A 17,027-nucleotide genomic window follows, 5' to 3' on the forward strand; every position below is an offset into this window, starting at 1 on the left:
CCACCCTACTATTAACCCAGCAGCCCCCACCCTAACTACCAACATCACCACACACACACACACACACACACACACACACACACACACACACACACACACACACACACACACACACACACACACACACACACACACACACACACACACACACACACACACACACACACCCTGAATATGACCACGACAGAGACCACTCTTCCAATCCCTGCCTATAGCTATACACTCCTTGCCTCATATCACACATTGTTGGTGTCACAACCTCCTTCCCTCAACTTCAATAGCTGGCCCCCTCACCAACCCTCCACGACCAGTCTGACCCCCTCCTGCTGGGTGAGGTACACAGGCACTGTCTGCAGCTCTGTGGGCCCTGTGGAGGGAGATCTAGCTAGCGTCCTGCTTTAAATGGGTCCTTTCACCACATACAGGCCCTTTACACAGGGCCTCACACCAGGGCAGCAGGGGCCCCGCAGGGCAGCTGCATTCTGGAGCACAACCCTGGGCCCCTGAGTCCACAGCTTGGAGCCCTGAGCCTGGAGCCAGAGTACTGAACGTTGCTGAGGGCTACAGCCTGCAGTCTCTTTCTGTGTAAGGGAGGGAGAGAGACTGAGATGACACCGAGAGAGAGATAGAGATAAAGAGTTAGACTGAGAGAGAGATAGAGAAAAAGAGTAGGACTGAGAGAGAGAGAGAGAGAGAGAGAGAGAGAGAGAGAGAGAGAGAGAGAGAGAGAGAGAGAGAGAGAGAGAGAGAGAGAGAGAGAGAGAGAGTTAGACTGAGGGAGAGTTAGACAGAGAGAGAGAGAGAGAGAGAGAGAGAGTGAGAGAGAGAGAGAGAGAGAGAGAGAGAGAGAGAGAGAGAGAGAGAGAGAGAGAGAGAGAGAGAGAGAGTTAGAGAGAGAGAGAGAGAGAGAGAGAGAGAGAGAGAGAGAGAGTGAGAGAGAGAGAGAGAGAGAGAGAGAGTGAGTGAGTGAGTGAGTGAGTGAGTGAGTGAGTGAGTAGTGAGTGGTGGTGAGTGAGTGAGTGAGTGAGTGAGTGAGTGAGTGAGTGAGTGAGTGAGTGAGTGAGTGAGTGAGTGAGTGAGTGAGTGAGAGAGAGAGAGAGAGAGAGAGAGAGTGAGAGGGAAAGAGACCGTGATAAAGACACCACTGTGTTCATAGACTGGGCACAATTAGACAGTATAATTTAAATGCTGTCAAATATATGGAGAAACGGACAGAGTAGTTGGTGCTGCCGCGGGCACAATATGCCAGGTCTACAATACGGTGAGTAGGAAGAAGCAGCCAAGTTAATGGGAGTCAACAGGAGTCAATGGGAGTCACATCAGCATATGGTCAGAGTTTGCTAACACAGACCAGACAGCCTCATCTGAATACTGGCCGCTGAAGGAGAGAGTATGCAGAACAAAACCAGGGTGACTGATACCCAATCAACTCATCCATCAAAGCCTGTGTGTGTGTGTGTGCGTGCATGTGTGTGTGTGTTTGTGTGTGTTATGCAGTGTGGTCTTACCTCTCCACGGTGGCCCACGTACACATAGGCACACATGGGCTGGAAGGCACCCGTACCACAGGCCAGCAGGTGGGTGCGGTTATAGGGCTGCAGCAGGCGCACAAAGTTGCCACACTCCGTCTGTGAACACACACACACACACACACACACACACACACACACACACACACACACACACACACACACACACACACACACACACACACACACACACACACACACACACACACACACACACACACACACACACACACACACACACACACACACAGGTTAAATCAATCGAAATACATAGTACAACATTAAACTCTCATCCAATTTCGGACAATTTTACTTGAGGGGTTTGCTTGGAACAACCCATTTTTATTTTAACAAAGACCATTGATTCCACATATTAGCAATAAGGGCCGTGAACAAGAGTTGAAAAGGTGAAATACAATAAACTTCAACAAACACTGGGCTTTTCAGATCTTTCCCACAGCCAAAGACAGAGCCACAGGGAGAGATCAGCGAGAAGAGAAAGAAGAGGAGGAGGAGGAGAGGGGAGAGAGAAGAGAGAGAGGAGGAGGAGAGGGGGGAGAGAAGAGAGAGAGGAGGAGGAGGAGAGGGGAGAGAGAAGAGAGAGAGGAGGAGGAGGAGAGGGGAGAGAGAAGAGAAAAGAGAGTGAGAATAAGAGAGGGATTGTAGAGAGAGACAGAGAAAACTAGAGATCTGGAGAGAGAGTGCGAGACGGACGAGAGAAAGAGGGATGCGAGAGAGAAAGAGAGAATTATAGAGCCCCACAGGAAGAGTAGGGCACAGCTGTATCCTGTTCTTGCCGAATCTCAATAGGAGCTGAGGAGTGGTGTCACGGTGACGAACAGGAAACCAGCCAAGAGTGTCACTGCCCTAGGGTAACAGGGTCAAACTCGTCCGCTAAAGCCACAGAGTGTGTGCGCGCGTGTGTGCGCGTGCGTGCGTGCGTTTCTCTCGAAGACTGCCGGCCAGTCAAGCCTGCTGTGATTGCTTCCTGAAGTACTTGAGAAGAGCCACATAAGGATTGGAACACGCCATCTCAGAGACAGGAGCCAAATCATTTCTATTGCTCATTACAGAGAGGCTTCTCCATCTCCAACAAGATGGGTGCTGTGTTCGCGCGTATGGTGTATGGTGTATGGTGTATGGTGTATGGTGTATGGTGTATGGTGTATGGTGTATTCCACATAAACAACACTACACACATTCAGCGTGTTCTCCATTGGGTGAATGCATTCCCATTTGGCTACTATTGTAACTGTATATCGTTTAATAATGAGTTAGACAATTATTAGCACATAATATTGAGTGTGTAACAGACAGGCAGGGTGGTAGGGTAATACCCTCGGGATTAAGATGTTTATACTGAGGGAGGGAGCCATCTTTGAAGAGCTGTTTTCAGTGTAAACAGCATGCGGTGACTGGAAAGCAGTCCGCTCTGTTAACACTGGCAGGAAATAAAGACCATCGCTGATGGAAATAGACACACAGAGCCGTAACCAGGGTCTGAGTTTTAGGGAGGTCCGGACAACTCTAAAAAAATGCTATTTTGAGAACAGGAAAAGCGAGCAGAAATGTCCCCAGCCATTGTCACATTGGTTGCTCTAGCTCCATTCACCTCAGTCGATCTAAAAACACATAGCCTATTTAAGCTATACAATTAGCCGCTACACATGAACTCTTATTAACTCAGCACCGGGACTAAAACCTAGAATTGAATATGTACAGAGGGATTTGTCCATGATAACTACAAGTGTAGATAGCTGACTAGACTAATCTACCAATCTAAATGTTTTCCTGACACGGGCTAATTGACTGACTGTCAGTGAGTGGCATATAACAAGAGGAGAATTGCCCAATGCACAAAAATACGTTTTGAAATGGCACCTAGTCGTATTACCTCGTATTATTATTGTATCAACAGTAAGTTGAGACCCCAACTGAGTCCCCACATTTAAAAATATATATATGTACGTATTGGTCCGGACCTCGGCGTCCTCATATGTAGTTAAGGACAGGAACACACACACACACACACACAGGCGTGCACACACACACACACACACACACACACACACACACACACACACACACACACACACACACACACACACACACACACACACACACACACACACACACACACACACACACACACACACACACACACACACACACACACACACACACACACACACACACACACACACACGCACGCACACACGCACACACGCAGAGGCATTTCAAAGCTGTTTTGGAAACAGCAGGATTTCTCAGTCTGTCCAAGTATCCCAGGTCCACACAGCTGGAGCCTCATAAAGAAGAGGGCCAGATGACAACTCAAGGGATGTGAACATTGATAACTGAGACGGACACACACGACGGTAACCACGGCTACACCAGATTCCCACACAGGCCCTGAGATACCAGCTTAGACGTGCGCACAATCAGACGTGCTTGACTCCTAAAGTTGAGTTGAAAAGTAACGTGCCTTTGGGTGCTGTAACCCTGCAGTAGTTCTTGATGCCAGTAAGCTCAGACATACTGTAAGCCTGTAAGCGATCCACAGTGTCGGTCTTGGGAATTTGTCTTGGGAATCAGAGCACTGGGGTGACAGTTGCTTATTGGTTTGTAGATAAATAAGTCACTTCCACGATTGTACCCATGTCGGTAACACTGTACCCCCGAGTGGTGCAGCGGTCTAAGGCACATCAGCTCAGTGCTAGAGGCATCACTACAGACACCCTGGTTCAAATCCAGGCTGTATCACAACCGGCTGGGATTAGGAGTCCCATAGGGCGGTGCACAATTGGCCCAATTGGCCCAGCGTCATCCGGGTTTGGCCTGTGTAGGCCGTCATTGTAAATAAGGATTTGTTCTTAACTGACTTGCCTAGTAAAATAAAGGTTAAATACAAATACAAGGTAATACAAAACACCTTTTAATGAACATAGTAGAATATTTTCTGTGGCAGTGCCGGATAATGCCAGGGCACTTTGCCAAATGGCACCAAGCTGAATTTCCAGCTCCCTCATGCATGAAGTTTGTGAGTCTCACAAAGTTCTTCAAAAGTATCCAACAATGATTCAAATGTTAAAATCTATCTCCCACCCACTTGGACTAACAATTCCCCCAAACCCACAGCACTGTTGTCCCTGCTTTGTGATTAGCTGGTTACTTCCTGCTGTGGGAGGGGCTATGGGGGATTCACGGCTCCAATCCAGATGTTTTGGTCATTACTGAGCCGTGGTTAAGGAAGAGTGTTTTGAACACCGATGTTAACTTTTCTGGTTATAACCTTTTTCGGCAAGACAGATCTTCCAAAGGTGGTGGAGTGGCAATCTTTACCAAGGAACAACTTCAGTACTCGGTTGTCTCCACCAAGTCTGTCCCTAAACATTTTGATTTGCTGGTTTAAAGCATTAAACTTTCAAATAGCTCTTTGTTGACTGTTGCTGGGTGTTATCGTCCCCCAGCCGCACCGGCCTGCACCCTACCTGTCCTAAGGTCTCTACTGGCCCCTTAAACTAAGTCTGAATTTGTCCTGCTAGGTGACGTAAACTGGGACATGCTTAAACCACCTGACCAAGTCCTAAAGCAATGGGACTTCCTAATTCTTTGTCAGATTATTACCAATGCCACAAGGTATGACACCAAACACCCAGAAAAGGCTACTCTCCTTGATGTCATCTTCACAAATAATCCTGATAGGTATCAGTCTGGTGTTTTCTGAAATGACCTTAGTGAACACTGTTTTACAGTCTGTGTTCGTAATGGCTGTTCAGTGAAACGACCTATCCTGATTCTGAGTCCGAGGTGCTAAAGAAGCTCCTTAAATTTTACCCCCAAAAAACATCTGAGACAGATGGTTTAGACCCTTTCTTCTTAGGGTTGCTTCCACTATCATCGCCAAGCCTAATTCTAATTCTGACCTTTTTAACCTGTCTCTCCTCTCTGGTGAGGTTCCCATTTCTTGGGAGGCAGCCACGGTGCGTCCTTTATTTAAAGAGGGAGATCAAGCTGATCCTAACTGTTATAGGACAATTTTTATGTTGCCCTGTTTATAAAAAGTGTTAGAAAAACTTGTCAATAATCAACTGACTGGCTTTCTTGATGTCTATAGTATTCTCTCTGGTATGCAATCTGGTTTCTACCCAGGTTATGGATGTGTCACTGCAATCTTAAAGGTCCTCAATGATGTCACCATTGCCCTTGATTCTAAGCAATGTTGTGCTGCTATTTTTATTGACTTGGCCAAAGCTTTTGATAGACCATTCCATTCTCGTGGGTCGGCTAAGGAGTATTGGTGTCTCTGAGGGGTCTTTGGCCTGGTTTGCTAACTACCTCTCTCAAAGAGTGCACTGTATAAAGTCAGAAAATCTGCTGTCTCAACCACTGCCTGTCACCAAGGGAGTAGCCCAAGGCTCGATCCTAGGCTCCACGCTCTTCTAAATTACATCAACAACATAGCTCAGGCAGCTCTCTCATCCATTTATATACAGACGATACATTATTATACTCAGCTGGCCCCTCCCCGGATTTTGTGTTTAACAACAAAGCTTTCTTAGTGTCCAACAAGCTTTCTCTGCCCTTAACCTTGTTCTGTACACCTCCAAAACAAAGGTCATGTGGTTTGGTAAGAAGAATGCCCCTCTCCCCACAGGTGTGATTACTACCTCTGAGGATTTAGAGCTTGAGGTAGTCACCTCATACAAGTACTTGGGAGTATGGCTAGAAGGTATACTGTCCTTCTCTCAGCACATATCAATGTGATGCAGGCTAAGATGCAGGCTAAGGTTAAATCTAGACTTGGTTTCCTCTATCTTAATCACTCCTCTTTCCCCCCAACTGCCAAACTAACCCTGATTCAGATGACCATCCTATCCATGCTAGATTACGGAGACGTAATTTATAAATGGGCAGGTAAGGGTGCTCTTGAGCGGCTAGATGTTCTTTACCACTCAGCCATCAGATTTGCCACCAATGCTCCTTATAGATCACTGCACTCTATACTCCTCTGTAAACTGGTCATCTTTGTATACCCGTCCCACTGGTTAATGCTTATTTATAAAACCCTCTTAGGCCTCACTCCCCCCTTATCTGAGATATGTACTGCTACCCTCATTCTCCACATACAACACCTGTTCCGCCAGTCACATTCTGTTAAAAGTCCCCAAAGCACACACATCCCTGTTCGCTCCACTTTTCAGTTCGCTGCAGCTAGCGACTGGAACGAGCTGCGACAAACACTCAAACTGGACATTTTTTTCTCCATCTCTTCATTCAAAGACTCAATCATGGACACTCTTACTGACAGGTGTGGCTGCATTGCGTGATGTATTGTTGTTTCTACCTTCTTGCCCTTTGTGCTGTTGTCTGTGCCCAATAATGTTTGTACCATGTTTTATGCTGCTACCATGTTGTGCTGCTGCCATGTTGTGATGCTACCATGTTGCTGTCATGTTGTGCTGCTACCATGCTGTGTTGTCATGTGTTGCTGCCATGCTATGTTGTTGTCTTATGTCTCTCTTTATGTAGTGTTGTGGTCTCTCTCTTGTCGTGATGTGTGTTATGTCCTATATATTTTTTTAATGTATTTTATCCCAGCCCCAGTCCCCGCAGGAGGCCTTTTGCCTTTTGGTAGGCCGTCATTGTAACCAAGAGTATGTTCTTAACTGACTTGCCTAGTTAAATAAAGGTTAAATAAAAAATAAAATACAAAAATGGGACATATGTGTCTGCTGGGGAGGGTTAATGAAATTAGGGGTCGTGGGGTTGCGACCTGTGAGGAAGGCCATCATAAAGCAAACACTCTAGGTGTTAGTCAGGGGTCAACTAGCGGGGTCACACAGCACCATTAGACAGCCGCTTCCCCTCCATTAGCCAGTTAATAAAATACCCTCACACACACACACACACACACACACACACACACACACACACACACACACACACACACACACACACACACACACACACACACACACACACACACACACACACACACACACACACACACACACACACACACACACACACCTCTAACTCCCATCCTCCTCCTCCATCCCCCCACAGTCAATGGAAGGTAGTAGTATGCACATCCTACAGCTCCAAGCCACAAACACATAAGCAGTGCTTAATTTATTAATCGGGAGGTTCCGGAAGAGAAAGTCAACTGTGAGAGGGGGGTGACCTGGGGCACTCTTAGGTACCGGAACGCATGCAAAATCACCTTCATAGTAAAGCATTGCATGCATAGCCTCACATTTGCATAACGGCATAGAGACATAGAGTAGAGACTCTAGCAGAAGTGGGAACCATATAAACCCATTTCATGCAATTCTACATAATTTCACGGCTGGAGACATTAGCAGAGTATTTTTGAAGATCGCACAAAAATGATATAAAAAGACAGGCTATTTTTACACTGACAAACTGAGATCAATAAAAACGACCTCGTCTTGAATCCGTCAATAGTCTAGGAGTCCGGAGAAACACATACTGTACAATAGGAAGAGGAAATTACAGTCTAAACAAGCTTTCCAGTTTCACTGACTCACCCAATGACTCGCAGCTTACTCACCGGTGATGCACTCATACCAAAAGCCTATCTCTCGCTTGTTTTACCTTGTAAAACAGTGCTGTTTGCTCAATAGGCCTATTTGGAATTTTATCAAATATTTTGGTAGCCTACAGACAGATTAGAGTCCTCTCTTTTCGGCGAGAGCCATTTGTTTTTCCCGATTTGATTTGAAATATTGCGAAAGGCCTGTTTTGGCTGGGTTCTGTTTGCTGACAGATTTGTTTTCCAACTGTAGGCTATGCCTTGACTGGGCTACACACAATCCACAGTTAGGCTATATATTTAAAAATATATGTCTATTGATCCTCCGTGGCTAAACTGTAGGCCTAATCTTGGTGTAGTATTCTGAATGATTTCATTTATTTCTGAACAGACAGCAGTAATTCTAGAACTATTGGCAAAAGCAGTTCAATTGATCAGTGATGCTGCGGCATCTCCAGCACCACTTCAACACAGCTGTGATAGTATAAGGAAATAAATGATGAAGTGCAACTCTGGAGAGGTGAGAGCTGCAGGCTGAGGTCATTCAGAGCAGAGAGGGAGAGAGAGAGAGATCATAGAAAGTGAATGGCATTCTAGCCCTGTGAGAGATAGAGGCTCTTCTCTCTCTCACCACGGCCACGGCCACGCGTTGGTCTCTAGGCTACAGTGTTTGCGCAAACCATAAACCCGGGCCGGCCCATCCCGAATCAATTCTTAGCAGCCTAGCAGCCCTGCAGCGTTCTCCATTGAGAGGTCACTGTAGCAGAGCGCTTAATGGGTTCAACAATAGGAACACATCACGGTCCGGCTTTACACAACAGGCTAGCTGTTCAAACCAGCCAAGCTGTCCAGTCAGTGCCAGCTTCGCTCCACTGCTTTTGTTTAATGGGAGGTCTCCCTGTCCAACACCTCTTGAGGGAGGGAGGGAGGACATTCAGAACACACACAAACACTTTAGTGTCCAGCTGTGCAGATGACCTGCTCCATACACACTCACGTGTCCCTGTATCCATTGGCTTAACCAGTCCACAGTAATTGTGAACCAAGCCTTTCTCTCTGCCAAGAACACACTCAAGGCCATTTCCACCGATCAAACCCATTCACGCCCTGACTTGACTTTTCACCCTTTTGACTTCTGACACTGGGTTTTGTGTCTGTGCATGTCTGAGCCTTTGTCAGGTAGAGAAGAGGGACAGAGAGTGCACCCGATCAATAACCATCCTCTGAGTCCACAGACAGAGACACAACTGGGCCTGTCCACTGAATATTGTGCACAGCCCTCAAAACAGGGGACCACCGCCCTCTCGCAGGGGGTAAGCAACACAGACCTGAGAGCCTTTCTCATGGAGCCCCTAGTCTCAGAGGGCAACGTGGTGGCGGTGGAGGGGTTCTATTCCGGTTGGGAGGAACTTGAGGTGTGAAGTGTTACAGATGTGACCCTGTACCCACACTCCCAGCAGACACACACACACACACACACACACACACACACACACACACACACACACACACACACACACACACACACACACACACACACACACACACACACACACACACACACACACACACACACACACACACACACACACACACACACTCCCAGCAGACACACACCTCCGTCACCTCCACCTCTCGGCCCTGTCGATGCAGTCACTGTTAATCCATCCCAGGGTGAATGGTGAAGCTATGGCATACACACACTCAAAAAGGCCCGTAAACACACACACCCCGTGTGGCCTCATGGGTCCATTGGGCCAGAAGTCATTACCATGGTCACACTCCCTAATGCTATCATGTTTCCACAGGAGAACACACGGACCTCTGCCGTCCACAGAGAGAGTGACGCTAGACACATGGGCCCCTCCACCTCTCGGAGAAACAATGTCATGGTAACGAAGACATTTTGCGTAAACCGCGGCATTCAAACGAGGCTCCAAGGAAAACTAATGGGACTGTAGCGACTGTGTTGGTATCAAGATCCAGGGCGTAAACCACGTTTCTATTCATGCGTTGATTGGCATGGTAATGGACCAATAGTATTGGAGAAAAGTTGAAAAAAACTGACCAACCCTGGCGCCACGACGTAACGTAACGTGCAACTCATTGTGTGCCGTACAGCCTCTTTCCACCATACAGCCTCTTTAGTGCTTCTCTCGCAGATCAAAAAACAAGAAATGATCGAAGGCGAGTGTAATGGTGACTGTAAAGTGAATTACTCGCGAGTTCATCAATGGTTAATCCAATCAATAGTTCATTTTCCGCGTCATAGCTGTGAGCCGCCATGACTCATGACAGCCGCGGCTTACTGGTGAAGACTAATTTAGCGCAGCCCTAAAAACCTAATTCAAACCTTCAAAGAGGTATGAAACGAGACATTATAGAAACTCTTTCTACTGTTTTATTTCCATTTTAGAGGTGATAAGTTGGGGGAAAAAAGCCTTGTCCACACACACACGACATTTCCCTATCACTCAGTAGCTTTTGCTTCCCCACCCGCCATTTTTAAAAGACCCGGCGGAGCTCCATTGCCTTCTTCAGTCATGCAGAGACGGGGGCAGTATGACTGTCTCGCCATTGATTTGGCTGGAAAGCGGAGACATTGTGCTTTACAATGGTATTCATGTTACAGCTGACCTGGAAGTATTACGCTTTTGGGGTGCTAAAATAAAGCCAATAGTACGGAACACTGTCGCGTGCGGGACGTTTGTTAGTTATCGTTATCTCCAACACCACACGTCCAGGCCTCTGTCTATTTAACAGAATGATGGAGAGGACAAGAACCAAGTGCACTTGAATGGTGGACTGAATGAGTCTGATGGTAGGTGAGCGCTGCTGGGGCGCATGCGTGCTTCTCCAGGGGAACGGAACGGAGCTTTAACACACATACGCACCCCGACTCCCTTGGCACAGGTTAGATTGAGTTTCTGGAGGCCCGACTTTAAGGTCCTGCGTCGTAGCGCATAGCGACTGCTCCTCTCCCCTATGGACACCGGCTCACATACCTCGGCCCCTGCGGGATATTTCTCACAGTGACGGGCGGAGGAAACGCGTAATAACTGCTGATATTGGATACCTCTCCTCACCTGCCACTTCAAACTCCACAATTACCTGTAGGGCCAGCATTGACGCCCAATGGGGGTCTTAACCCCCTTCCAACCCCCATCCACATCCACAGAGACCGATTAGTCCTGTTTTACAGGCCCAACCACCTAACCCCGACCAGATGCCGGGGCGGTTTCACTTTCAGTCGTTAGCCAAGACTTAGGGGACAGAAGTTATTAAAAATGGAACCGCTAGTGTCTTTACAGCATTTGTGTGGCGACTGGGGAGTGAAGGGTCGTCTTCTGATGGCTCATTAAAGATGGAATTACTGGTGTCCATGGTGCCGGATCCCGACTCTGGACACCTCAGCCACGTAGTCGGGGCTATTATTGTGCTCACCAGATCAAAGCAGCGACTTCGTTAGGGAAAGATTCCAAATCTCATTCACTGGGTGGGATGGAGGGATGGAGCATGGGACAATGGTTGTAGCTTGTAGGATTTAGGAAACGCGAGTGTTGACACAGCAAGCTGGCCGTAGACGTCGATTCGCTGTTTAGATTCCTGGGGACATGATCCAGATGGTGTTGTAGAATGTACAGTACAGTCAGGAAGGTGACTCTAGAACGTTGATTTCTAGATGATTGATAGAGCAGGTGGATAGGCGAGGCAGGTGGAAACCACAGACGTGACATCATTAGGGGAAACAAGAAGTAGAGAGGCCAGCTCAGAGTTGGATGGGTCTGACTGAGCCGTCACTCACCTGAGAATCCTTCCCTCTCTGGACACAGTCATCTTTGTTACCAGGCAACGGAGGCCAGTAGATCTACGGAGAGAGATGGGGAAGAGAAAGAGAGAGAGAGAGAAGAGAGAGAGAGAGAGAGAGAGAGAGAGAGAGAGAGAGAGAGAGAGAGAGAGAGGGGTGGGGGGGAGAGAAAGAGGGAGAGGGGGGGAGAGAGAAAGAGGGAGAACATGATACATGACATAAGATTGTACACAGCCTAAATCAGCAATATAACAACAGGACATTAGAGCATGAGAACGATTATTGGCCCCTAGTTCATCCAATTAAGACTTAGTAGAACACATAGGAAACCAAGTCCATCTCATTAACTCTTTGCTTCCCTTACCGTCCTCCACTGGCTAATCAGTACTAGTTGATGTGGGCGGGTCTAATATGGAACTGTAACCACAGTGTCGTCTTACAGGCCCTGGGGTTAATATACAGTAAGTTCTATATCATCAAACTCCAGCTCATTTAAAGCCTGCATTTGGAAAGCCCCTCTTTGGCCATTGGCACCGTCAATGTGTATTACTGACTCACAGATGACAATCTGAAACAACAGCCCTTGTGTGTGTCTCCTTAAACAAACGTGCTCTGCTTTTCAGAAAGAGGCATGTGCAGGATACACAGACAAGCAGTAACTTTCTGTGACGTGCACGACTCCCCTGCATGCCGCAATCGGTGTCCGTGCGCTTTGTGCCCCTGCACACATGCATGCATATGCACGCGCCTACGTACGTTTGCACGTGCACGGATGGCAATTCATCTTTTAAGAGAGAAGACAGAGGCTGATACAGTTCTTTTCTGTAACTCAGTTTGCTATAGCGTGACGGCTACGGACAGGATTAGGGTCTCTTGTATAAATCACACTTTTACCCAGCCTGTCCGGAACAGACCTTTTAGAGTCTGGACCAATGGATTCAGGCGATCTGATATTGAACACTGCTCCATTCCTCAAATTGCCTGGATTCACACAGGAGGATGTCATCACCTCGGACTATGAACTCACAGCCTCTTAGTTTACATCATTCCAAACGTCCTGCTATGCCTCCATGTCTGTGTCAGTGAAATATTGACCCTGTTGTCCTACACATTAGACTTAAGTAAATCTCAGCTTTGTTCAAAATACACTCATTTTTATTTTATTAAATTAAAAAATAACTTTTATTCAACCAGGAAAAGCCCATTGAGACCCAGAGTCTCTTTTTCAAGGGAGACCTGGCCAAGAAGGCAGCAACAATCAATACATTACATCATTAAAACACTACAACAACATGATCCAGCCCATCTAGATGGAGCATGGAATGTAGATTTTTCCATGCCTCTGGTGCACAAGAAGAGAAGGCAGTCTTGCCTAATACTGTGAAAGTCCTGGGGACTTTAAGTAGCAACCACCTAGCAGACTACAGAGATGAACACATACAAATGTATCTCTCTGTGCCTATAAAGTGATGTCCAGCCTACCATTTGGTACAATGTGCAATGGTGGGTGAGTGATTTGGCATTTGCAATAAAGCGCAAGGATGCATGATAAACAGAGTCCAGCCTCTGTAAGACGGAGGAGGCTGCATGCATCTACGACAAGTCATCATAATCAATAACAGACAAGTGGCCTGAACAAGCTGTTTAGGTTGTTTAGGTTCTCTGTGACTGCATGTCAACAGCAATCTGATTTGGACTTCCTGCTCCATACGGTGCATTTGTTTCTTAGAGCTCTGAAGGAGGCCCAAGTCAACAGGAACATTTTTGTGTCTAGCTTGAGCCCAAGAGATATTTCTCTTTCTAATTCATTCTGCCAAATTATCTGAAAAGCAGGGGTTGTCCTTTCCACTGATTCTAAGGAGTCTTGTTAAAACAGAATAGTTATGCCCCGCCAACATTAGACAACTATACAGAAAACCTCTCAAATGACTGAAATAAGTTAATGAAATCAATAGTCTGATAAACTGATTATTAAACAGAAGTCCAGATGGCACTCTTTTGCGAAGTGCAGAGATTATTATTATTATAGGCAATGAACGTGTCGAGAGACCCTACAGACTTTGTGGTACAGCAGAGAGAACAGCATGCCCCAACTCCAGAGGTTGTGGGTTCCAATCCCAGGTGGGCTCATACTGGAAAAGTCAGTATGTGATATTGTCTTTGATGAAATCTTTTTGTACACTATTTTTGCTGAACGGCGGACCACTTCCTTTAAAACCCGCAGATCATTGCGTTACACTTACAACAACAAAAACACGTGACATTTGCAGTTTACATGTGCATTTTCACATGAGCTGTTTTGACAGGTACAAAACGTTGCATCCCCATGTTGCCACGTTTATTTCACCTTGAGATAATGTTTTCACGTGTAGTTTCATGTTATCATATGTTGCTTTTACACATTTGTAAAAAAATAAAAATATTGAACCCATAAGATCATGTGATCACATGTGACGTTCATGTGGTTTTTCTGTAAGGGTCTTGATCCTGCCTATGTCCCAAGGGCAGGTGCCCTATGGCTCTGTAGAAACACATCTGGCAACCTCATTGACTATCCCATCTTACCACAGACTCAGAGAGGTTTACACCCGACCTTCATAACAACAGTTCACACCCAGCAGTCAAGAGAGTCCTAGAATAGATACAAGCCCCCAGGCTCTTAAATAACATGTAACCCAAAGGCAATGGAACCAATGAACGAGCCTTTAAGAATCAACCACATTCATCGCAGCATAAAACAAGTTTGCGCTTTATACACAAACACTCCTCGAGAAAGTAGAGCTCTTTATCGAGCTGCAATCATTTCTGTTTACGCCAAAAGCACAAAGAGAGTAAAGTATGTGGCACATTTACATGGGTTTAATAGGTATTCTGGGGTTTTTTTCATTACCATTAAGACTGTATTGAAACTGTTCAAACATTTCCCGGTTATGCTACGCCAACGTGGCTCTTGGAGCTGTTAAGAAGTGGTGGTGGGCAGTGGGCTGTGGGCAGTGGGCTGTGGGCTGTGGGCAGTGGGCTGTGGCTGGAGCCACGGGAAAGAGGCTGAGAGAGGGGTTATGGAATTGACTATTCGCTTGAATGAAATAGCAAGCTTGTGTCAATCGACATTTCTCTCGCTCAACCATTTAACCTTGCCTACCCTCAGAGATGTATGGGGTTTATTAGAGGCAGCTCACGGGCCAACCTGCTCATTTTCCCAACTCGTCCATGTTTGTTTCTCCTTGTCAAATACTAGTGGACCCAGCCAGACTGAGCGTAAGAGTTTATACATTACCAATAGTGAGTTGACTTTATAAATGGAGTCCAACAGTAAACTGGTACAGAGCAGGTTAAGTCTGATATACAGAGGTGATGAGGGAGGGGAGCAGAGGGCTTAGCCTATGATGGAGGACCAGGGTGAGGGCAAGATACAGGGGGATTTATGAATTCTAGAGGGAATGATATGTGAGGTGGAGGAGGAAGCTGGAGAAACCTGGGGCCAGGGTTAAGCTCTCCTGCTCTCTCTCTCTCTCTCTCTCTCTCTCTCTCTCTCTCTCTCTCTCTCTCTCTCTCTCTCTCTCTCTCTCTCTCTCTCTCTCTCTCTCTCTCTCTCTCTCTCTCTCTCTCTCTCTCTCTCTCTCTCTCTCTGCTGCCGTATCAGCTGGGAAACCACAGAGTGCTGATAAGAAGAGCTGCATTGAGACCAGTGTAAACTCTAGACTGGGATATGGATGGCAGACACAGGAGGCTGTTTATCACAGGCCGAATGAGGACACACACACACGTGCACACACACACTGCTCAAGCAGCAGGTCCCACAAACTCAAACTGTGAAAGTGTTAATCTCTGCAGGGAATATGTAAGGAATCCCAGAGTTGGACTTGGATAAAAGGGAGCAGAGTGGTGATTTAGAGGCCTGTGGTGTTGGGAGTCCTGGTGTGATGTATATCTTCATGCTTCCAATGTAAGCCCAGCCCCCAGTCAGCAACTTAAATAGCAACACTAACTCCTCTCCACAGAACCCGGGCCCATTACAGATGGGCCTGAGCTTTGATAAACGTTGATAAGCACGGCCAATGGGGGAGTTTAGGAACAAACTATTTAGGTAAGGATTGTTGCCTGAAGTTGTAAAGTAGGGGGTGTATGGAGTTGTACTGGAGTCCCACAGGGAATGTGGACTCACCTCTTTGGAGTCCGGGTTGGTATGGTCCAGTCTCAGGGAGTAGAGGACGTCTTTGCCCCCCAGGAACAGACGGTCATGGTACTCGTCCAGAAACACAGCGGTCAGAGAGAGCTGACCGTCATGCCCACTGAAGATAGAGGACCGGTTGGTGGCCACAAGGTCTGTGGAGGGAGGAGAGGAAGGAGGATGGATGGATGAGAGAGAGGAGAGGAGAACAGAGGAAAGCGTGTGAGGATAAACCAAGCCAGCGGAGGACTACGTTAACAAGAAGAAAAATGCAAAAATGGAGCGTTACGACACATCTGCTCAATATGCTAAAGAAAAGCTGACATTTGTCTGTGGAATAGAACTAAGGGAGTGAGTGGTTCTGGGTTGGGTTCCCTGCTGAGCCAGATATCTCCATGTTCGTTCAAATGGATTCGAGGTGCTTCCAGAACAGTAGAGGCCTGGAACTGGAAGGCTTGCCTCTAGGCGGGAGAATGACTCAGTGTTCTGTGATGACAAACAAAGATCAAGAGCGGTTTGGGTGGAGTCACAAATCTGAAATATGTCCCTTATGGTTCTGGTAACATCCACTGCTTCCTTCTACTGTACAATACAGCACATTGTTTCAATTAGAATGTTCCGGGTCTAGCATTTTAGACACTATATAACTACAGTGTATGTTGATAGGATGTCTTGCCATGGAGATGGCGGTGGGCAGGGGTTAACATGGAACGTGCGGCTCTAAGGTATACAGACACATCCACACACACAAACACACACACACACACACACACATTCTCGCTCTCTATTCACTGGGTCCACTGCTCACTGGCTCTCCTCTAATGTGCAGTCCCAGATCGACCAAACAAATGTGCAGATGTTAAACAGAGAGCGTTGTGGGGAGGCCAAGCATGCTCCTCTAACGTCCTGCTTGTATGCTGGTTTAGTATACATTTAGCATGGCCTAGCCATTGGTGGCCT

The 17,027-nt window shown here is 46.8% G+C and overlaps 1 protein-coding gene across 1 annotated transcript in view; it reads right to left on the reverse strand.

Moving 5' to 3' along the window:
- Nucleotides 1-17,027, reverse strand: part of LOC124031767 (semaphorin-3G-like) — a 57,806-nt gene that overhangs the window by 19,376 nt on the left and 21,403 nt on the right. Inside the window, exons 2-4 of the mRNA XM_046343417.1 lie at nt 16,062-16,222; nt 11,894-11,956; nt 1,509-1,628 (exon numbers count right to left, since the gene is read on the reverse strand). Coding sequence (XP_046199373.1) covers nt 1,509-1,628; nt 11,894-11,956; nt 16,062-16,222 — 344 coding nt within the window. The remainder of the gene's footprint in view (nt 1-1,508; nt 1,629-11,893; nt 11,957-16,061; nt 16,223-17,027) is intronic.

The sequence above is a fragment of the Oncorhynchus gorbuscha genome, linkage group LG03 (assembly GCF_021184085.1).
Source record: "Oncorhynchus gorbuscha isolate QuinsamMale2020 ecotype Even-year linkage group LG03, OgorEven_v1.0, whole genome shotgun sequence".
Lineage (NCBI taxonomy): Eukaryota > Metazoa > Chordata > Actinopteri > Salmoniformes > Salmonidae > Oncorhynchus > Oncorhynchus gorbuscha.